This window comes from Cupressus sempervirens, chromosome 4 (assembly GCF_028749045.1).
Source record: "Cupressus sempervirens isolate cs-2001-9-10 chromosome 4, ASM2874904v1, whole genome shotgun sequence".
Taxonomy (NCBI): Eukaryota; Viridiplantae; Streptophyta; class Pinopsida; order Cupressales; family Cupressaceae; genus Cupressus; species Cupressus sempervirens.
Genome location: NC_143121.1, coordinates 189,117,987 through 189,141,847, shown reverse-complemented (window position 1 = coordinate 189,141,847; position 23,861 = coordinate 189,117,987). Strand labels below are relative to the sequence as shown.

The following is a 23,861-nucleotide window of genomic DNA, read 5'->3' as shown; positions in this document are numbered from 1 at the left end:
TGCACCTTGATGGATGGGTTTCATGAGGTCCATGTGATCCACATTTACCGGGAAGGCAACGACGTGGCAAATGACCTAGCTAAAATGGGTTATAGCTTTGAGGGAATAAAAGAGTGTCATGATGCCAGCCAAACCCCACTATCCACCCAACATCTAGTGGATAGCGAATGAATTCATTGCAGTGTGGTATGAAGAGGTACAATAGGTGGAAAATTGGTATTGACTCAAGAGGGCGGGACACTCTTTGGGTTGAATGTCGTAAAGTGCATAATGATAGAAAAAGATTTTTAGATTATTTCCCTTTTGGGCATTCTCACCAGAAATATTTATAATGATGGCAAGAGGATGATCCACGAAAAATTGTGTCGAAGGATTATAGTCACCAAGGATGGGCGTATTGAAAGACAATAATGGCAATTCCCTTGTGTATCACTCTACAGGAAGGGTACGGATGGCACTGCTTAACCACGATGAGAAAGGTATCGTTTATATGTACAAAGACAGGGTGGAAGTTGAAAAACATGAGACCTTGTGATCATAATATGGGAATCGATTATTTCAAAGAGATCATTCTCAGCAATATAATCTTAAATGACCTTCGCTTTCAAGCTTTGTCCTACAACAAGGGAATGCCAGTGCAAACTGAGGGTTTGGTGATTGAGCTAGGAGAAAGCGACATGGGTGCTAGTTCGAACAATATTAAGTCAGATGAAATTGAAGACTACATCAGAGATAGTGAGGCGGCATAGATCTATTTGCAGGAAGGAGGGCTTTTATCATTCATGGAGTGTATTGAAGGATATGACGAGCATGTGTACGTGCAATTTGTGAATTCCTAAGCTAAAGGAAAAGTGATAATTAATGGGGTTTCCTTTGAAATGACAGAGGAGCTCATTGCTAAGGTGGGTGACTTGTCTCTTGAAGGCAAGAGCTAGCGAAAGCAACCCAAAGTTTCGAAAGTAGCAAGTCTGCGAAAAAATTTCTGCCCTAAGGAGGAACCTATGCGCATACACGGTGGCTTCTCTAGAGAGGACATGCCTAAGCTCTAGGATATTGTGTGATATGTCATCATGTGCTACATTACGCTTGAAGACCAGTTTTAAGTGTTGTATTATTACCACTTCCCCACCTTAAATCACTTTAGAAACCAAGACTTAATCTCTTTCTTGCACCTTATTTTGCATTTGATGGAGGATAGTGTATTTAATGTTCAAAAAAAGAGGAAAGAAGGAAAACCCTTTTATATCCTACACCAAGCCTTCATGTTCAAAATCTACAAATTCCAACTTGCCCTCAACCCACCACTTTTGGTTAATCCCCTAGCCACTGTGACTCCCTAAGTCTCCACTGACCTAAGCCCTCTATTGGCCTCAAAGAGAGCCATTTAAGAATTCCCCTACTACCGAAAAAGACATTAGCTTTATTTACTTGGATACTAATACTAGACGAAGCAATAAAGTAGCTAGGCATTCTAACAAGAGGCCTAAAATGGAGAAATTTAGGACCCCCCCCCCAACAACCCTAAAAAAATAAAAATAAAAGTGAGCTCGAAATCCACAGAGACTAAAACAAATCCTACTAGGAAGAGGAAGATAAAAGCCGAAAGCAAAGATATACCTAGCCCATCCCATTTTTTTGATAACATTGAAGGTAACCCGTCCTCGGACAAGAGCTTGGATGAGGCTATCACCTCCCCAATGAAGGAGGCTACTAAGGGTGGGGGGAAGATGGGGAGTCACCACCACAAAAAGGATAAATGCAAAACTAGGATGAATAGGCTGGAGAAGTCTATGCATGATCTAGCCAACAATCAAGAGGCCCTCTACTAGAAATTTGGGAACCTTGTAGTGTTTTCTACTAAGGTTATGCATTCGGTAGCCACCACTTTGTAGTTTTTCAAAAGTGAACAAGGAGAAGAAAGAAGCGGGAAAAAAAAGTGAAATCACCCACAACTCCCTCTATAGCTTTCTAGCAGATGACTAGCTCAAGACCCTATTGGACAAGCCTATCAAAGAGGACAAACCGGCCAAGGAGAACCCGAATGATAAAGAGGGTAGCTAGCCCCTGTGCTATTTTTTCTTTTAGTTTATGTTATGATATGGTATATTGTGAACTTCGCACCCTCTGAGGCAATTTTGATATAAGCTAGAACATTTTTGGTTACATAGCAACATTAGTACATCAAAAACAATAGATGGTTGAATAAGATATTAATATAATCAACTTCAACATTTTAAGTTTTGTTTGTATTTCAAATTTTCAATGTAAGAGTAAGTGCGGTATATTTCACTCAAGAGTACTTAGTTCAATAGCAAAGTTCATAACAGAGATCTAAATGATATTGAGTTCAAATCTTTTGAAAAATGATTTATTTTTCCAATCTCACTTCCTCAAAAATCAAAGTCACCAAAAGAATATAATGTCATTGACTTTCACTTCTGTACAATGTGAAGTTCTACAATGTATTGCTCATTAGTTACCTTGTATAATCAATTACACAATGTAGAGATCTTTATAAGCACGCTTAAGCTAGAGTACTACTAGGATGGATGACCTCTCGGGAAGTTCTGATGCTTCATCTCTATGAGCATCACCTAGATCCAATGAGTGCTAAGTGTTACATTTATGAATTCATGTGAATCACTACTCATGAATCGTGAGTAAATGAGTTTGACTCAAAAACTACACACTTAAATCCTCATAGCAATATCAAAAATTTACTTGTGGAAAATATTTCCTACTTATCAATTGATGAGCTTAAAGGGTTTTCTAATGAATGGTTCATAAGACACAACACTTGATGAAGGTTTTGAAAATGGGGTTACAAGCATAGTGTGTTTAGCCATGTAGTACTGGGATGGGTTACCTCCCCAGAAGTGATACTTAACCTCTGTGAGCATCACCTAGATCCAATAAGTGCTAAGTGTTCCATTTATTCCAATAAGAGATGGATTCGTGTGATTCGCTACTCATGGAACATGGGTCAATGAGTTTGACTCAAAAACTACACAATTAAATCTTGATAGCAATATCAGAATTTATTGTTCTATCACCAACCTTTCTGAGAACAATGTCTTCATTTTTCTTGATATTTTCAAACAATGTGCTGACTTTTATCAGAACTCTTTGTGCTATAGCCACCCAAAACAACGATGGTACATGAAGAAAGCCCAAAGATAGTTTCCTGTTCTTTTCTTAATATTCTGGTTCAATCAACCTCTCCAAGCATATTACATAGTCGTGGGGATGAAGATAAGACATCTAGATCTTTAGTGTTACCCTCTACTTCTGGAAAATTATTCTCGAACAGATGAAGTTGAGACGTCTTCTAGATCATTATTGTTGCCCTTTATCTGTAGAAAATTATTCTCCTACTGCTTGCTAGCATTTCAGCTGGAAAAAAACTTAAAATTGGTACAAATCCGTCTGTGCAATCTTCTAGCTTGTGTGAAGCGATGCAATTTGAGCATCAAATGGCCTAGCCTTCAGCAACTTCTATCTACAGGCAAAATATCCACCTTCCCAGGAACAAGCAACCCTATTCTTCTGGAATGCAATGCCCTTGCCTCCCAAATGCAAAACCAATTCTCGCATTGCATAGTACTGAGAAAAGTAATGCTCAGCAGCATATCCATAAAAGGTAGCTGCTGTGCTCCTGATAAATTCAATCATGATGTTAGGCCAGTTTCAAATAAGTAATAACAAGATAATTAATAGATCCAAGGATTTGAAATTCAAATTACCTATATTTGCTGATCAAGTTCCACAAATTTCTACTTGCAAGTTCCTTTAAGATTGTAAAGGCTTCCAGCCATTCCAGCTTCCGAACATAAACCCAAATGTACAGAAGTACCTCTGTACAAGTTTTTTTGTCCACTGGAAATCTATTACTGTTGTCGAAGAATCTAAGTAGCCCATCAAGATGATAATCTGATACTAATTCCCCCTTGGAAAGTTTGGTCATTGAACTCTGCCATGCCTCACAAGGTTCTACATGAAAGCAGAAAAGAGATAGAGCATCATCCTGGCCCAGCAAAGGCAATTGATAATTTTGAATGGAGTAGTTTTTGGGAGTAATGGATCTCTGTCTGGCTGTCAAAAGAATTTTGAATCCTGCCACTTGAAATTGTGATTTCTCCATATTTTCTCTGGACCCAACATCATCTAATGTCAGCGGAGTTGATTTAGATTGCCTCGGAAGCTGAATCTGCTGCTGCATACATGCATCTTCCACATTCCAAAAGTCATATATATTCCTTCCAACAATGCCATCCCACATCAACTCTACAAGTCCTTGTAAATATGGAGAGACAGAAAAAGCAATGAAAAGTAGCATTTGGGAACAACCTGATAATCACAAAGAAATGTGTCTTAGAAGTTAAGGGTTGCAAACTTATGACCTGCAGCGTTATCCTTTCGGATTAAATCTTAAGCGAAGACTGTAAATCAAAGCTTCAAAAACTTCTTGAATAAAATGCACAGAGAAGCAGTTGTCGAAACAAAGAAACACTACAAATAAACTCTAGAAATTACAACCTTTTAGGCCTTTGACCTAAAGATTCTTTCTTTTATATGAAGAAAAATGTCGGACATTTCTGGCTTCAAGAATATAGTAGTAAAAATATATGAATTCAGATATTTGAAGAAAAATATTAAGCGTTGTTTTGTTGGGATTAATTGACATCATACCAATCAATATTGACACAACTTCAACCCTCATCTACACCGCTGAAATGAAATGCCAACACTTTTCTCTTTTTTATTCGTTAGTCAAGCAGTCAATGAGGAATTTAAAATATCGCCTACCAATATTTTCCACATATCTAATCAATCACTGAACTATCATATGAACACATGGTTAGAACTTCTGAAATATAAAGCATCTTTCCTTTTCCAACAGAACATATGTGGGCATTATGAGAAGCCCATATCTCCTCTAAACACCTTTTTATTATAAGATGCTTTCAATACCAAATATCTAATCGTCCAGCCAATAACAGCAATAAAACTTTTAACAAAACATCTTTCTTACAAAATCTACAAGTTTTTTTTCCTAGTGCTGTTGGGGATGCAATGAAGGATCAAGACGAATACGCCCACAAACCACACATGCAGTATTCTTTACTCAAGAAATTCTATCTATAAAACACTAGTCACATCTTCAAAAGTTCGGCTCTCAAAATGTTCACAATTTCATGAGTACTCCTAGCGGAGTTACATTTAATCCTTAACCTGATACCATGATAAATTAAGAAAATAACAGAGAAATGTTAAATAAGAAAATATTTTTTTAAAAGATCAGAGAGATTACAGAATAATGGAGGAGCTCTTCAGTTTTTTATAAGCTGGTTTTTAATGCGTGTCAAATTCTGTCCAATTTAAATCTTGACATTAGTTCATGGTTCATAATTCTCGTTCTTTTAGCAATTATCAGAAAGGGTACGACTATTTTTCAAAATAGGGGATGGAGGTATTTAGATATGTCAATTTTTTTTAATATAATTTAATATTTATAGAAAATATGAATTATGACAATAGTTTTTCAAAATAAAAATAGTAATAAAGTCTATAGATCTAATGTACTGTTTTCAGTTGCAGATTTAATAATATATAATAAATGTTTAAGATGCATAACAGAGAAGGCAGATTTTAAACATGAACAAGAAGATCATAAATCATATAACAATGACATATTGTAAATGATAAACTTCTCACTTGAACAATAATTAAGTTTATTGTTAATGGATGCAGCTATCCTCTCACAAAAAAGTACAGTTGACCAATTTTCAAAAGATCGAAAACATCATGGATTTTTTTGAAAATTTCACCATTTCATCTTCATGATCTTCATAGTTTGTAATCAAAAACAACAAAAAAATTGGAAAAAAATCACACGTTTTCATGAATCTGAAAAAAAGGAGTTTGACTTTGTTTTGTTTTTGGTACTTTTTTGTGGGAGGATAGCCTGTCCCATTGTTAATAGGTATAATATCAAAGTCAAACTAATTTCTTATTGAATTATCCTTGATAAGCAACAAACTGATCCACAAGCAAAAAAACTGAAACAAAAATCAGAAACCTTAATCAAGTTCCTCAGCGTTCCACTGAGCACCTACTACTTTGGGTATGCCTACCCATGCTACCTAGGTTAATAGTGTTGTCTTTTTTCTTTTTCTGCTCTTCACCGAAGCTTTCTAAAAATGGTTTTGTAACAAATCTATTTTCATTTTCTAGGCTAAAATGATAATTATTGATATATAAAAATCTTTATGTAACATAAGTCAATGACACCAAGAAAATACATTATATTTATCAATTGATGAACTGAAGGGATTCTGTAATGAATAGTTATGATAAGACATAACATTTATTGAAGATTGTGCTAATGGGTAGCAAGTTAAGTTGGCTTAACCTTTGAAGAAACTTCATGGTTAAGTTATTTGAATTGGAGCAATGCTAGGACAGCTGACCTCCTAGGAAGGGCCTTCACCCCTATGACCATCACCTAGATGCAAGGGATGCTGAGTGTTCCATTTAATCTCATAAGAAGTTGTTTCTTATAAGTTTCTATTCATGAAACATAGATTAATGAATTTGATTTTAAAACTAGACAATTGAATTCTAATAGCAATATCACAATTTGACATTACAAAAACACCTCATATTTATGCTCACAAATTTGAAATCTGACTTGAAACCAAATTAGAACAAATGGAAAAACTATTGACAACTAATAAAATTCCTACTGAAAGCTCTGAAATCAACTACTGACAATTACCCTTATTGGGTTATTCATTCCTGTGACAATTTCATCTCACAATCACCTAAGAAGAATACGCAAAATCCAACATTCATTACACTATGACCAGAAACTTGAAACAGATTGGATCTTTGAAAAAGACAAGAAACAAAATGGAGGGGAACGCCATTTTACCTTTATTACATAGAGCCAATGCCAAAGCTGTCTTTCCTACGCCTCCCATACACCTCTTTAAATTGCCAATCGACTTCTCAAATCCTACACAAAATAGAGATTTCACAGCAGCAGTCGCGTGAACAGAATAACTGAAACCCTCTTCCATATCATGAAGCAGCTTGGTATTACAAACAGCTTCATTTGTAACAATAGAAACTAATTTGCACATAGAATCTCTCAGCATGCTCCTCACATCTAAAGGCTGTAACCCTAGGTAAAAACCCTGCATTTCTTGCTCAAGCTTTCTGGTGGGTAATAAGATGTGGGTAGGCATGAGATCTAGGGTTTCACGGGCTATGGATCTCCTCCTCTGGGAATAAGATCCGTGAAGCATGTGGATATGTAAGAAAGGGCTCGAAGTGGCTAATATTCCCATTTAACAGCTCTACAAACCCTAATTGTGGAATTCAAAAACTGATTAAAGTGGGATTTTGGTGACCTTGATCAGTTATAGATCTGATTCTGATCCAGAGAGATTTCCAACGGAAACTCATTCCATAAATAGAGATCTATTAGTAATAAAGAATGATTCTGGATATTAAAAGCATGCCGAAAGATTCTACGCGCAAGCATGATCTCTGTGAAAGAGCAAAGAAGGGTTGAAGAAAGCAGACAGAAGCAAATTAACTACTTCAAGGTGGTTTCCTACTAGTGATCATTTTAACATGCCTATGCGGGGAAGATTCTTAGAAATAGAGTTGATAGAACTCCTTCGAGAACAGATCTAAACAACTTTTCTAGAAATCTTTGGAAACGCTTATAACGGGTTTTCCGTTTTCATGTTTACATTTCCTCAGAAAAATGTTGGGTTTACACTAAATAAAGATGTGATTGCTTCAAGGATGGATCTAAAGGACCTTTCCAGGAAAGCTAAATTCATAAAAATCTTATACACGGTTTGTTTTAATCCGTACATATTCTACAAAAATATATGGTCGGCCTCAAAAATCCAAAGCTTAATTTGGACAATTCAGACAGTACGTCCAGTTTCTCCTTCGCAACAATGATTAATGTACCGTTTGTGTTAAAAAATAATTGATTTATTACTTTGATTTGTACTATAGTTTATAAATAAATTTTATTTTCAAAGTACTTTCTTCTTAATCAACTTGACTTTCTACGCATTATGTAGTTTTATCAGTCACAATCACCATTCTTTCTTATAAATTTGATATCAATTTAAGATATTAACAAATAATTTTAAACTCGTAATTGTATATTTTTCATGCAACAATGAGTAAGGATATTTGATTTTCACCTAACAAAGTGTATCTTATTTAAGAACAAATTGTACATTTTGATTGCATGAAACTTTCCAAAGGTTATACTTTCATTTTATTTTGAATTATTTTTTCTATGTACATGCTTACAACATTTTGTATATTGCTTCTAGTATAGAATCTCTCTTAACATCATAATAATGACACTGCATTTTAGTTTTGCAAAATAAGAGCAATGAAGAGCAAGAATGAAATGTCACGTAGAAATGCATATAAAATGTCTGAATAAAGTCTTAAAGTACAAATCCTATGTACATCTTGTTCTACATATATGAAACAATTTGAACATTTTGTACTGTTTTTGCTATTTGTGTTGCTACAGCAATGTCATAAGATTTTCTTGAGTTTCTAGCAGCAACTATGTAATATGAATTTTTCAATATTTAAAATAAAAAAAATTGTCTCCATTCAATCACCAAACAATAATTAACATGTGCAACTTGTTAAACCATATTGCATAGCTCCTATTGAAAACACAAAATGAATTTCGGAAAGACGCGTCTCAATCAAGTATTTAAAAAGACACATTTGTCTTAGTAGTAGTTGAAAATTTATATTTATTTATTATTTTTCTAAAAATAGAATATGCTTTGAATTTTTTTTTAAATAATATTTGTTGTAAATATATTTACAATTCTTTCTTAGAATAAGTTTGAAACTAAAATGTAGAATAAGTTTGAAACTAAAATGTAGAATAAGTTTGAAACTAAAATGTAGATATGATGCAATATTATTATTTATTTTTCCTAAACTTCTAAGATACAAATCATTACAAATTTTAAAATAAAACTAAATGCATTTTTTTAACTGAATGTGAACAATCTTTACAATTACTATATTTCTATCGTTGACACAACCACCATCAATGAAAAAACCCATAACAAAGACATTCAAAAAATGTAAATTAAAAATTAATTATTTAAGGAAAATTTGAGAATCGAAGGTATGCATGTTTCATTTCCCCACAGTTGGAGAAGGCCTTCTTAATAAGAAAAAATTTACTAGTAATTATGATAATTTGCATAATTTAATAACTTAGAGGTTTAAATGTTGATAGTGAAAACTTATTTTCTTTAAAAATGTATAGCTTTGCCTTGTAACTACCCCATTGTAATTACTCCTTCATATGGAGATGGTTGTAAATGGTGATATTTTTTAAAAAAATGAGTAGGATCGATATTTGAACTTGATGCAGGAGCATCCTAGGGTAGTTGGCAATTTTGCATGGTGAAGTGGTTGAACCTTCGAGTGGGAGAACTCAATCACCAAAGGAGTGGTGCTCAGTATATATTGTTGCTCGACATATATTGTTGCTTGGCTTGTGTTGATTACTCGATAACTAAAGGAGTTTGATGATGCTTGAGGGATCTTGGCAATGCTTGGTTGGTAGATTTGTTCGGCTGACTTGGTGCATTTGTTGCGTGAGGATTGAGATCATAACGTGGATCGATCATGGGAGTTTGTGTGGGCCTATTTGGGTCTTGGTTATTTGTCTTAGGTGTATTTAATGAATGTCGTAAGCCTTCTAAGGCATTTGGTATTCAATATCTATTGTAGGTCGACTTGTGGCTTGATAATGTATTTAATGTAAGGATTTATTTCATTTGTAACTTGCTAGGCCAACTTGTGGCTTAGCTGGATATAAGTAGAGGGGTCTTGTGGAGTCTTGGATCATATCATCTACCCTAGAGGAGTATTGAAAGTAGCAAAGTTTGAGCTGAGCTAGTAGTTAAGCTAGGACTTGGGAAAAAACAAGAAGGTTGTTTTGTGGCTTGCGAGCATAAGTTTAGATTCTTCTTGGGGTTTTCTACCAAATTGCAGATCTAGACTAGCTAGGGTTTAGATCTTGCGAGATCTTGCAGATTTGTTCCTGTATTTCCTTAAGTTTTTGGTCGTAACCCGGAAGGCCTTACAATCGAGCATGTTAGATGTAAGTCTTATAATTATATTATGAGAATTAGCATTATTTTGGATCTAAATCTTTGTGTTGTTGTTTATCTTCCATTGTGTGTTTATTTTTTGGGGGCTAGGATATCTCCTCTAGGGATTCTCCTACCTTGCGCTCCATCAGATGGTATCAGAGCTTAAGTTTTCCTACACATGTAGACAAGCCACCGAAGTTGAGGCAGTTTGCACCAAGAACTAGGGTAAAGATTATCAGAGTGAATATTTGGCTAGAGATTTTTTGCAAAGGGTTTACAAAGATCTTGGAAGATGCCTCCGAGAAGATTAGACCTTAGGGCAATTGAAGATCTATGTGATGTTGTGGAAGCAAGGATCTAGATTTTATATTTGAGATGGAGTTGATGAAGAATGAGATCATGAGGCCCATAGATTATGTACCTCGGCATGTGGGTACTAAAGATCATTATGAGGAAGTCACTAAGAGCTTTGAGGTTGTTGGATCAAGTGGTGAGGATAGAGTTGATCATTTGAAGAGATATATGGAAGATAGAGCTAGTCGGGTGAATAGATCTTGATGGGACTTAAAATTGAAGCCCTGATTTTGAGTACCATTCTAAATTCTGAGTCAAATTAAGCCCCTATAAGAGCTTTTCATGCATGTGTACCCAATTGTTACTTTGAGGCCTATGAAGTGTTTTATGTTTGTAACACCTTTCATTCAATATATACATGTGTCCCATAATGATAAATTTCCATTATGAATCATTTTGTGAAGCATCATTCTGAGCATTGCTTAAATCTGCATTTTTGTCAAGTGTAAAACAACGGTAGGAAGCCTAGTTTGCAATTGAATATCTTGTATTTGATTAAGTTTCATGACTCGATGCTTTGGGAGTGTTTAGTATGCATATCAAAGAACCTATGTTTCAGTTTTCAGGTTGTTTTGATATGTTTTGACTAGGTTTTGAATTCCTCAAAGTTGGTTGTTTAATATTGTCATGTTGATGCATATTTCTTAGAATTTTGAAAAGCCCTGTTTGACTAGTTATAACTTTGACTCAGTAGACTGAAATGAGAAATTTCCTTTTGCATTTCATTTAGAGGTTAGGCACTTGTGATGTTCTTGATTTGAGCTTATGACAAATCTATTCGACTAGTTTTCAAATGCAATTCCAAATGCAATTTATGAAGTTTTACTGATGTTGAAAAGTGCAGATTGATCGGTAGCCCTTTTCAGGATGTGATAACTCTAAATACATGATAGATGAGAGCAAATAGATTGTACCACTATGTCCTACTCTGAAAATACTTCAAGCATGCCAATTTTCAAGTCTTGATGAATCCATCTGCACACTTTCCTAGGTCCATTTTGTTTACAAAAAATCAGTGTTCTGCCAATATTCCAATTCTGCAATTTTGAGTGCCTAACTTTGAACACGTGCCAAATGCACCCAGTTATGCCAAAATCATAGATATATACTATCCTCATGACAGTAAACTAATGCCCCTATTTTCATGCCCCCAGGTGTTCGTTTGACTCGTTTCCAAAGCTAAGACTGAACGAACTTTATTATTTTCTGACATGTTTGTTTATAGGTGGTTTCAAGTGAGTGACTTTGACGGTCAATATATTTTGACCCTAAATTTTTCATGACATGAAATCTAATAGGGTGAGAGTTTATGGACCAGAGAAAATACATATCTAATATCAAAGCCCAATCAGGTGTTTCTATCAATTTTAAAGACCAGTTTGAGGACCTTAAGGCACAAAGTGGATAGTTATTGGAAAAGGGTAAAAAATGAGTTATAAGTGTCCAGACAGTGATCAATTTGAATCCAATTAGTGAAATGAATTCAATGGATCGGGTTAAGGGGTCAAGTGTTTGAAATGCAAAAGAAAAATTTAGTCAGGCCCGACTATCTTCATTAGGTTGATATGCTATAGTGTATATGAGAAAGCTACTTGAAACTGCATTGATATTTCTCTATTTGGGATTTTAAGGGACATAATAGGATTCTATTTTATGGAGAGTTCAGAAAACCTTTTCAAGTTGGCATGACTTGATTGGGTGTTGTTTTGATATAAAGTAAGTATTGTAAAGCTTGTATGCCACTAATGATTTTTTATTTTTTAAAGTATATGTGGGAAGTCCTATGCTCATTCTTGATAAAAAAAAATTTCAAAAATGTCTTTCCATACAACATTGATACATAAAATATATTTCTCATTAGACAAGCCAAATATGGAGGCATGATGATATTCTGATGATGGCGTGTTTTGATATAAACATAGGCCAAAATTGTGAACTTTCAGTGCTGAAAATTTATCCCCAATCTGGAAACAAAAGTAACAGGGAGATAATAACCAAAACATTACAAGATCTGTTGCAGGCCATTTTGTTATTCCAAGGTTATAATGCCACAGTTCTTGCATGTGAACAGATTGGTTCTGGCAAGACATACACCATGGGTACTAGTTATGCAAAAGGTGAGGAGATAGGAATTATTCCCCAAGTTATGGAGGCGATATTCAAAAAAATGAAACATTGAAAAATCAAGCAGAATTTCAGTTAAGAGTTTCATTCATTGAGATTCTGAAAGAAGAGGTGTGTGACTTACTTGATCCTAGTCATTCCTTTGTGTAAGAATTTGGCTTAGGCCAAAATTCACCCAAGAACTAAAGAACTGAACACAAACACATAGTAGACCAAAATAGGCAGAGTATGATCAGAATGATGATATTCATTCAATATGATAGCTTAGCCATCTTGAGAGTACACTAGGAGTGCTTGTATATAAAGGCCTCAGGAGAGCTGCTAGAATGCATAGAAGTCAGCAACATGATATGTCATACAACTAGGCACATGTCCACCAGATATGGGTTATCCTCCATTGAGCATGGGATTAAGTGCGATGATGTGAGGATAAGCCAACAATGGTGTAGCATGCAAATCAGTGGTGTAGACAACATGTGCTAGATGAGGAGTGCGGATAACTGTGTTGTCAACATGACAACTCAATGAATGATGTAAACTCTCGTGTTGTAGACACCATGTGCATAATTAGAGTTGCGTAACTCAATGAGAGTACACAAACTCCTAAGTGTCTCACCTAAATAAATAATAAAATAATGCATTAACCTAAGTAAACTTAAGTAAGTATAATAAGTAAACACTTATTTACACCAACACCCCCCCCCCCCTTAAGTGCAACTTAGTGGAATGCCCTTAAGCTTATAAAATCTAGGATGAAATGCAATATGGGTCTCGGCTACTAGGCCATGTTAGGTACCCATGTACATAATGATATGCAATCTCTCATAAAGTGGAGAAAGAGGGAAAACCTCATGGGAAAAACCCTCCCCCAAAAAGAGAGATAAATAGGGATGCATGGATGGATGGAGTAATCAAGAACCCCCCATGACAACATACATCCAGTAGATACATAAGAGAATGATGAGAAGAGGAAGAGAGATAGGATGGGCTCCCCCCCCACAAAGAAGAATGTCGAACAGTGACTGCTTCGATGAAGAAGCTGATTCAAGACTACAGAATAGTTTTTGTCCCCTTAGGAAGAAACAATGCCAAGGGTACAACTGAGACGCTTCCGCTGTGTGTGGAAAGAATCCCATGGATATGTGATGTCTCTGAAACCTGCTCAACTGGTTGAAGAACTGTCCCAAAGAACTATTTGTCTCTGCAACTGATGAAGAACCCTACTACAACTGCTGATCATAAGTATCCACAATCACTTCAACCTGTAAGGATCGATCATGTAGAGAATGAGCAAGAGAGTCAGATGGAGCCCTCATGACAACTGAAGAAGGTAATTCTGCATCAAGAAGAAGAGGCAGATCATCAATACTATCTCCCAAATCTATCACTGAACCTGTATCTGGAAGACTGAATGTACCTTGCTATTTTTGACCTATCACTGTGGCGATATATGCATGTGGACTGAACTGATGAAGTGACCTCTCACTGCAATTGTCGATAGAACCCCATGTGTCTGAAGCTGTTGAAACACTATCATTGGTGTCACTATCAGTTTCCACACTGTATGATGTGCGAAGAGGAGTAGAGGACAAGCTTGATGAACTTTCCTCAAAGTGTACATCCTTCTCCACAAATATCTAAGGTGTCTCTGGATCTAGAAATATGTATGCCTTCACATTGTCTTCATAACCAATGAAAGTACAAGGCCGAGGTGACTATGCCTTGCATCCCCTGGAAGATAGGTTTGCCCATGTAGGACAACCGAAGACTTTGAAGTGCATCACAATAGGTTTCCTACTGCACCATGCCTCAAAAGGAGTTTTTCCATCTAAGGCTGGATGAGGAGAACGATTAAGAATGTGAGTGGCACTAGAGATTGCTTCGACTTCTAATGATGGATCTATAGACTTGGCATGGATCATGCAACTTGCCATAGACTTAAGAGTGAGGATCCTCAAAGCTGCAACATATGTCTTATGCAGACTGAATGCTAGCAAAGTCTGAAGATCAATGCCCTTATGTTTACAAAAGTCCATAAGTCTTCTATTCACATACATGCTTCCATTGTCCATTCAGAGTACTTTGATGGCCTTTCTGGATTTCCATTCTACATGAGTCTTGAAGTCTAGAAATTTGTCCAACACTTCATTCTTGTTATGCAGAAAGTAGACCCAAGTGAACCTTGAAAAGTCATCAACTAAGGTAAGTATGTAGCGACCCTGGCTGAATACAAAAGGACCTACTAATACCATGTGAACCATCTGTAGAACACCTTTTTCTCTAGAAGACTTCCCTCTTTGTAACTTCCCTTCTGGATGCATATCCACTGAATCTGTTGAACATACACCCTTAGAAAAATTGATTTGAGGTAGACTTTTGACCATGTGGTATGTGCAAAGTTGCTAAAGGTAGTGGTAGTCAAGATGACCATACCGCTCATGCCATAATTGCATGTTTGAATTGGATTGAGATAACAAGGCCTTTGAAGGAGAGTTGGGTACAAAATGAGAGAAAGAGTACAACCTCTTGTTATGATACACTTTCCCCATTGCAACCAAGGAGTCATCTTTTAGACTATGCACTTTTACTGAGTCTGGAAGGAACTCAACTCTATGTCCATCTCCAACGTGAGTGATTTGGTAGATTGGTAGGAGATTTGAACTTAGATTTGGAACATAGAGAACATTTTGAAACTCTCCATTTTCCATCTCCACATTTCCTTTCCTTTCAACTTCCATTTTTCTATCATTCCCCATGAAGATGTACGGTACCTTGGACTGCTTCATTGAAGAAAAATCCTCCTTTGAAGAACCCATGTGATATGAGGCACCTGAGTCAAATATCCATTCTTTTGAAGAGTTTGAATTAGTCATGAGTGCTTTCCCTTTGTCCTTTGAATCTGAAGACGGCCCTTTATCCTTATAAGCATTAGGCAATGGAACATTATGTTTCTTCATGATGTTGGTCAATTCATCAATCTTTTTGAGATAACACTCATGCTCTTCATGACCCGATTTCTTGCAATAAGCGCACTTCTTTTTCTCCTTATTGTTGTCCCCCTTCTTGTTGTTAGAATTTGAGGACTTGCCTTGTTGATTGGATTGTGGTGTTGTCTTTTCTACATCCTCAGATTTGTCCTTCTTCCATTTCTTCTTACTCTTTCCTTTGTTTGAAGATTGTCTAGCTAAATGGTGAGAACCCTCATTAGCCACCAATGCTTTGGACTAAGGTGTTTTTAGAATCCCCATTGATTTCAACTTCTTTTCTTCATCATCCAACAGTTTAGCATATTCATCAAAAGTGACTTTCTTGTAAGAAAACCCTAAGGTTGTCTTTAAGGTGTTAAGAGAAGATACAAATGTGGAATACTCTGATGGTAGCTTGTTATGAATGAGATAGATTAGTCTATCGTCTTTGATAGAACTTCCACAATCAGTAAGCTTTGTCGTTAGTTCATTCACCTTGATGATGAAATATTGAATTGTGTCATGTGACTTAGGATCTAAGGATACAAGCTCATCTTCAATTTTGAACACATCCTCTTCAAACACTTTACCATATAGGCTTTCGAGAGTATCCCAAGCTTCCTTGGATGTAGTACATTTCTTGATTTGATACATGATCTTATCATCTACCCCCAAACATATATCACCTAGGGCTTTCCTATCCATTGCTACCCATGCTGAAATTTCACTTTTTGAAACATTATCACCTGTTGGTTTAGGAAGAGTACCATCTACATATTGTGAAACTCCATTATGCATTAAGTGATACCACATTTTGATTGACCACGTAGCATAGTTATGAGGAGTTAATTTAGGAAACTTAAAGTTGCCCATAATGCAGAATATGAAAGAAAAGTGCAAAAAAGAGAGAACACAACAACAAGAACACCCCCCCCCTTTTCACTTAATCAAGAAACCCGCCCAAAATAAATGCTTTGGGCACTTTATAAGTAGTGTGATTACAATGGGCCACTTGCCAATTTTGGCCTTGTGGACTTCTGATTTTGTTTGTTACAACCTCTTAATGAGTACAAATCTAAAATTTTACAATGTGTTACAATTATGAAGCATTACAATGCAAAGAAAGGCCCTATTGCTGAAAGTGACACTTTTGTCCACATAACCCTACAATCTGATAGCATATCTAAAAAGTAGATGAAAAATAACACACTTTCAAAAACAATAGAACCTAATTTCGACTCCAGATGTGCCCATACGGAGCGTTTGAAGTTGCGAAATGCAGGATTATGCAAGTATAGTCAACATGCACCAAAACTAGAAAATAGCTGCACCATTGAAAAATTTAGAAAATTCTACCCAATTTCAAAAAAAATTGCACTTGATTTGGAGTCTGGATGTCCAAGTTATGACCTCCCAAAGTCGGACTGCAAAAACCAAAATGAATCTAGAGAGGGGTTGCATTAACAAATATCTGAGTTAAATTTGACGGTCATATGGCTGTCATAGTAGTTGTAATTTGACTTGTTTTGACGTCTAGACGAGCGTCAAATTTAATGCAGTGAATCTGATGAGGTCAGCAAACCTTGGCCAATGATGGCATCAACAGCTAAGGTGGTGGTGTCATACCGTACCGAATGTACAAAATTGTACGAAAAATACTGACGTGGAATGCTGATTGGATTGATGATGTGGATGTCCACTCGAATGCATAAAGGAATTGATGTGGCAATTGGTCACATATCATCAGTTTACTGGGTTCGCATGTCCAATTGAAAGCTCATGCGTGGATCTGCACTACAGATGGGTTGTCACAGACGTGGCAACACATGGTTGAGTCTTTATGAGACGCATGACAGCCTGGTGTCAACTAGACTTGATCTAAACGAGTGTCGCATGTCGCAATGACTGCGCTTGGCAAATCTACATCGATTGCGTGTCCTAGTGGAACGGCGGCGGTAGTGATTTAAAATATGTTGTGTGTCCTCTGTTGCAGGATGGATGCTGGAAACTTGAACTATCGAAGGAAAAACTGTAGTCATTGCCAGATTCTATGCCGAGATTCTCACGCAAGCCGAAACCTTTTGCAGCCGTCGGGTTATTATTCTTTAGTCCCACATTGCATGTGGGGTGGGATTTACTACTATTTAAAAGGTAAAGGCCTCAATGCAAATGCTAAAGAAATTACCTTGGATGTGTGGGTTGTGGTTGCCGGAGGGGTTGTGACCGTCGGTAACTATTATCGCCGAAATTCGCAGAGTGGAATGTCCAGCACGGTTCCTGCTTAGTGTAGGCTAGATTTAAAATAGCCCACCAAATATAAAAATTCCCTATGAAATTAAATTAAAAAATCCACCAAATACACAGCCTAGCTGGGTTGTCACTGCTTGGTTTAGCAAAAACATTTCTCTGCCTAGGCTATTAGAAATTTTTTGAAAATAATAGATTCGGAAATAAATTGCAAAGAATAAATAAATGCAGATCTAAAAAAGAATTAATCAGATCAATTAATTGATCATACCCGAAATGCAAATCGGGGCCTTCGAGTTCCAATTTACAAAAAAAATTTGTCTCACAATCAACTTTCACCCAATATAGGCAAATTTATAGTGGATCTTCACCAAATTGACGCTCCAGACGCAACGATGAGGTCAAATCTGGCTCCAAACGCTCTCAATTTCAGCATATCCTCTGGATTCTTGTCGAGGTGTTAAAGCATGAACGGTCTCGAACAGCTATGTGTAGAGAATCTCCCTCAGCTCTAATACCATGTAAGAATTTATCTTAGGCCAGAATTCACCCAAGAACTAAAGAACTCAACACAAGCACACAGTAGACCAAAATAGACAGAGTATGATTAGAATGACGATATTCATTCAATATGACAGCTTAGCCATCTTGAGAGTACACTAGGAGTGCCTGTATATAAAGGCCTCAGGAGAGTTTCTAAAATGCATAGAAGTTAGCAACATGATATGTCATACAACCAGGCACATGTCCACCAGATATGGGTTATCCTCTATTGAGCACGAGATTAAGTGTGATGATGTGAGGATAAGCCAACAATGGTGTAGCACCCAAATCAGTGGTGTAGACAACATGTGCTAAATGAGGAGTGCAAATAACTGTGTTGTCAACATGACAACTCAATGAATGATGTAAACTCCTGTGTTGTAGACACCATGTGCATGATTAGAATTCGATAACTCAATGAGAGTACACAAACTCCTAAGTGTCTCACCTAAATAAATAATAAAATGATGCAAAATAATTAAATAATGCATTAACCTAAGTAAACTTAAGTAAGTGTAATAAGTAAATACTTATTTACACCAACACTCTGCTTTAAAGGTAGATGCAATCAATGGTCTTGGAGGAAATCCAACAATGCCTGGAAAGGTACCCATACAAATTCGAGAGAAATCAAATGAGGTCATAACACTTGCAAGTTCAATAGAGGTAGATGAGCGAACTCAAAAAGAAATGGCTACATATCTGGCACAAGGTTCACTGGCTCGAGCAACCAGAAGCACAAACATGAATTCTCAATCCAGTCATTCACATGTCATCTTCACAATCACCATGGAGCATATGCGAAAATGAGATGCAGTTTCAATAGGAGAAATGGGTTTAATCGAAGATGGAGGATAAGACTTTTTATGTGCAAAGCTTCACTTAGTAGATCTTGTTGGATCACAGCGATGATGAGGACTGGTGTTGATAGTCTTTGTTTAAAAGAAGGAATTCACATTAGCAAGGGATTTCTAGCACTTGGGAATGTTATTAGTGCACTTGGAGATGAAAAAATGCGCAAAGGAGTTTGTGTTCCTTATAGAGACAGTAAACTGACTCGCCTCTTGCAGGTTTCTCTAGGGGGGGAACAATAGAACTGTGATGATAGCTTGTGTTAGTCCAGCAGATATAAATACAGAGGAAATTCTCAACACTCTTAAGTATGCCAATCGGGCTCGTATTATTCAGAATAAGCCAATTGTAAATCGTGATCCAATGGCGAATGAGATTCAACGAATACGTCGGCAACTTAAATATTTGCAATATGAAATACTTTGTGCTCATGTTGGAGGAGGAGTTCCATCTAATGAAGCATAGGTATTAAAGAAAAAGATATCATGGATTGAAGCTAGCAATGTAGAACTATACTGGGAGCTTCAAGAGTGGCATAATAAATCATTGATTCTAGCATAGCATGCTATGGAAGCTGAGGTCGAAAGAAGTAATTAAATCTAAAACTCGAGTTATTGCACAGTGGAAAATCTTGGAAAGAAATAGATAATATCAATGATGTCCAGGTCGTGGATTTTCCAAAAAGATGCTTACCATTTAAGATACACTATTTAGAAACTAAAATCCAGAATTTGTAGGCAATCAATTCTCTTGTAGCTGAATCTGCCTCTTTTGTTGGATTGGAAAGTACCAATTCGGTGGATAGACATTTCACAGATGATCCATAGGCGTCAAAAATAGCTGAGGATGTTTATCCCACATTCATCTCATGGGCGATTTTACTTGTATTTAAATACAAAAAGATTAAACACCGCAATGCTCTTTTGAGAAAACCAAGTGCACATGAGAGGCCCACCTGGATGGACAACTAGTAGTGACGACGCAAACAAAAATTCTGAACCCAAACGCAGACATGGAAGATGGTAACGTGGCAACCCAGCAACGAATAAGGAGGTGCCACATGGCATAGTTCCTGAGGCGGGCCCAGATTTTGCAATGTCACAGTAGTTGGGGCTCAGTTAGTGCTAACCACGATGAAGTTGCAAAAATGGTTAATTAATGGCATTGCGACATCGTCGGTTAAGTCTGGCAGTTAGGCCTAATCGCGATGAAGTGGTGAAAATGTCAAGATAACCGTGTTGCAGCTTCGCAGCGGTTAGAGGCCAGTTAAGGTTAACTGCGGTGATGAGGCGATGGTGGTTCCTTCAAAAAGTTGAACATGCATTCTAGATTTGAGAATTTGAAAATAAATTTGAGATATAATGTAAAGTTGAAACTATATTAAAGAGTTAAATATTTTCAACTTTTACATAATTTGTTCATGGCCAAGAGCAAGGGGCACCAGGGGTCTCATTTTTTGTCAAAATATGAAGTGTTATATAGCAACAGAAAGGGGAGAAGATGAACTTTCTAATTTTACAGTCAAAATGTGTGCGAGTTCAACCAATCAAAAGTTATAGGCAAATTTGTAAAATCAGGGGCATTCTCAATAGAATAGATGTTTGTCATGATGAATCTTCAGATTCAGTTGGAAAGAAAACAAAGGAGTTTGTTGGCTTTGGTTTTGGGGAAAATATTCCTAGAGGTGTTATTTTGCCTTTGCACACATTTGGCGGGTGTTTTGGCATGTGTTTTAGCAGCAGATCTGGCATCTTTTACAATTAGTTCTTTCTTCATCATTTGGGCAGTTTCAAGCATTTTTCAAACAGAATGAGGAGATATGATTTTCAGTTGAAGGAAGAGAGGAGAGAGAGGTTCTACATTAGCAAGTGGGAGTTCTCGAAGTGGACAAATGGTAGCATCATAGCAGATCCGAGATTGCTTTCATTCTATTTAGTCTCTTCTCTTCTCTTTCTTTGGGGTTGGTGTTTTTTGTTTCCAATCTATTGAGCTTAGCTCTAGCTATGATACTACCATGCCCAACATTTCTCTCTTGTATGAACAACAATAATAGAGTTTTATATATAATCTAGTATATTCAGTTGTTTCATGAATTATTTCCATACATCTTTATGTATTTGTTTCAAGGAAATAAATAAAATGCAGCAATGAGTTATCTTTAGTTTGATTCTTGTCTCCTATTTATGTTGTTTGTAATCTTATGTGGTTTTTGAACAAAAAGCACAAACCCAGTTGTAACATGTTTTAGGTTGTATATTTTGGTATATTTTTCTTGTGAATCAAAGAGTCATGTAAATGTGCTTGATTTACCATAATGGGGTTGCAAATTTCATGAAGGGATAGGTCAAGTATGAGATTTAGTTTTGATGTAGATGTCTGATTCACAAAGTGATAGGATAGATCTGGAGTCTTGATATATGAGATATATCGCTGATATCCAAGGATGTATGTTTGTGGTTTGTGGAATTTTCCAATAGATAAGGCACTAATCAGCTACAGGATCTTTATGTTTTGCTCATATCTTGGTTATGCTGAAATCAATATATTAATCAAAGTCTTTCCATTTTATGTTGAAGAGTTGAAAGGATTTTCCCTCACTTAGCTTATCAAGTTCATAAGTCATGTTATTAGCTATTTCATGTCTATTTTATTTGCATAAGCATAGAAGATTCAGGGGTTTTCATCTACTAAGTATAGATTTAGATTTATGGTTTTAGGAACTGGTTACATAATGGAATCTATAGGTTCACCTGCCTAGGTCTTGCAGAGCCTGAAGGAGTATAGTCTTATAGTTGGACCCAATATCTGAATAGATATGTTGAACATGGGAATTATCTACCCCTAGATGTATTTGTTCTTATCATTGGGTTATTGAAAAGATGTTAATTCAAGAGCCAACAGATCTGACACTCGGTTGAAGCTGAAGCATAAGATGGATGTTTCTAATTTCTTGGGTACTTTGAATCTTGAAGACCTGATTGATTGGATTGGTGAATTGGAAGACTACTTTGAGTTACAAGATATTGGAGATCTGCTCAGAGTGAGGTTAGCACAGACTAAGCTAAAAGGGCATGCTTCTTTATGGTAGAAAGAATTGCAAAGAGAGAGGGAAGAGGAAGCTGAAATGAAGATCATGCGCTGGAGATTGATGGTGACTAAGTTGAAGGCTAAGTTCACACCTATTTATTATGAACTTGAATTGTTTAAGAGGTTGCAAAATATGAAGTAGAAGGATATTTCTGTGAAAGATTATACCGAGGAGTTCTACAAGTTGACTATTCGGTCTGGACATAGACAACTTTCTAAGGAGAAGGTGGCTTAGTACATTAATGGCTTGAGATTCAATATTCAGGATGATATTGGCATGTTGAATATTGCTTCTATTAAGGATACTTATCAATATGTCTTGACGACGAAAAAGAAGTTGAAGAGGAGAAATCAAAGAAGTTCCCATGGGAAAGAGAAGCATGATCTCTCAACAAAGGATAAGGTGAGTGCAAAAGATGAACCAAAACCTGTTGAGCAAAGGAAGAGAAGAGTAAGGTTGCCTTTAAATGTGATTCTTTTAATTGTGGTGAACAAGGTCATAGAGTTTATGAATGTTTCTAGAAGGCTAGTGATGGAAGGGTTGTTGTTGTGAATGAGGTTGAAGGATCGGTCATTGAACTTGAGGAAGGACATAGTTTGTTGGCTCGACGAGTACTATGTAGTAAGAGAACAATGGAACCTTGTCAAAGGAGTAATTTTTTGTAAGTATTGATAACCTTGTTGCTGAGGAGATGGTCCAAAAGCTTGGTTTGATGAGAATGCAACATCCTTGTCCTTATAGGATTGATTGGTTACAAGATGAACATGCTTTGGAAGTGAGGGAGTAGTGTCTTGTTGATTTTTCAGATTGGAAAATATAAGGATCAAGTGTTGTGTGATATTGTGGACATGAATAGTTGTCACATATTGCTTGGTACACCTTGACAGTATGATTGCAAGGCTATGTATGATTGTGTCAGGAATGTGATTACTATTGAGAAAGACAATAGGAAGAATTCTTTGATTCCTTTGTAGAATGAAGAAGTTGGTAGAAGGAACTTGAGTATTGGTAGCCAAGTTGAGTTGAAGGATTTTGAGAGGGTTAGAGATCAGCATGGAAAGAAAACCTATGACACACCAAGGATGGATGTGAAGAAGTAGAAATTAAATAATGGAAAGGGTGTACAAGTTGAAGACTTGGAGGATATGTATGTAAAGAACCAGTTTGAGAATTATGTACTGAATCCCAGAAGATGTTCTTCCAAATACTAAGAACATCTTTTTGCACCTGGGGTGTCTAATGCAGGAGCATCCCTGGGTAGTTGGAAATCTTGCATGGTGAAGTGGTTGGACCTTAGAGTTGGAGAACTCAATCACCAAAGGAGTGGTGTTCAGTTGTTACTGAGTGTAGTGTTGGTCACGGATCTCAGTCACTAAAGTTGTTGCTCAGTCACTGGAGGAGATCAACATCTATTGTTGTTGAGTGTGTGTTGGTTTCTCAACAACTAAAGGAGGTCGGTGATGGTTGAGGGAGCTCAGCAATGCTTAGCTAGTGGTTAATGACACTCGA

General features: G+C 36.5%; 1 protein-coding gene and 1 pseudogene across 1 annotated transcript; one reads left to right on the top strand and one right to left on the bottom strand.

Annotated features, from left to right (window-relative positions):
• Positions 1 to 2,403: 2,403 nt before the first annotated feature.
• LOC149560630 (putative disease resistance protein At4g33300) lies at positions 2,404 to 8,002 on the bottom strand. The gene is made up of 3 exons (XM_089824757.1): positions 6,935 to 8,002; positions 3,744 to 4,347; positions 2,404 to 3,655 (listed from the first exon to the last, which is right to left on the bottom strand). The coding sequence occupies exons 1-3, from the start codon at positions 7,350 to 7,352 to the stop codon at positions 3,496 to 3,498; spliced, it is 1,182 nt and encodes a 393-aa protein (XP_089680883.1). The 5' UTR covers positions 7,353 to 8,002; the 3' UTR covers positions 2,404 to 3,495.
• A 4,427-nt stretch (positions 8,003 to 12,429) lies between these two features.
• On the top strand, positions 12,430 to 19,825 carry LOC149560629 (kinesin-like protein KIN-4A pseudogene; annotated as a pseudogene).
• Positions 19,826 to 23,861: the final 4,036 nt, after the last annotated feature.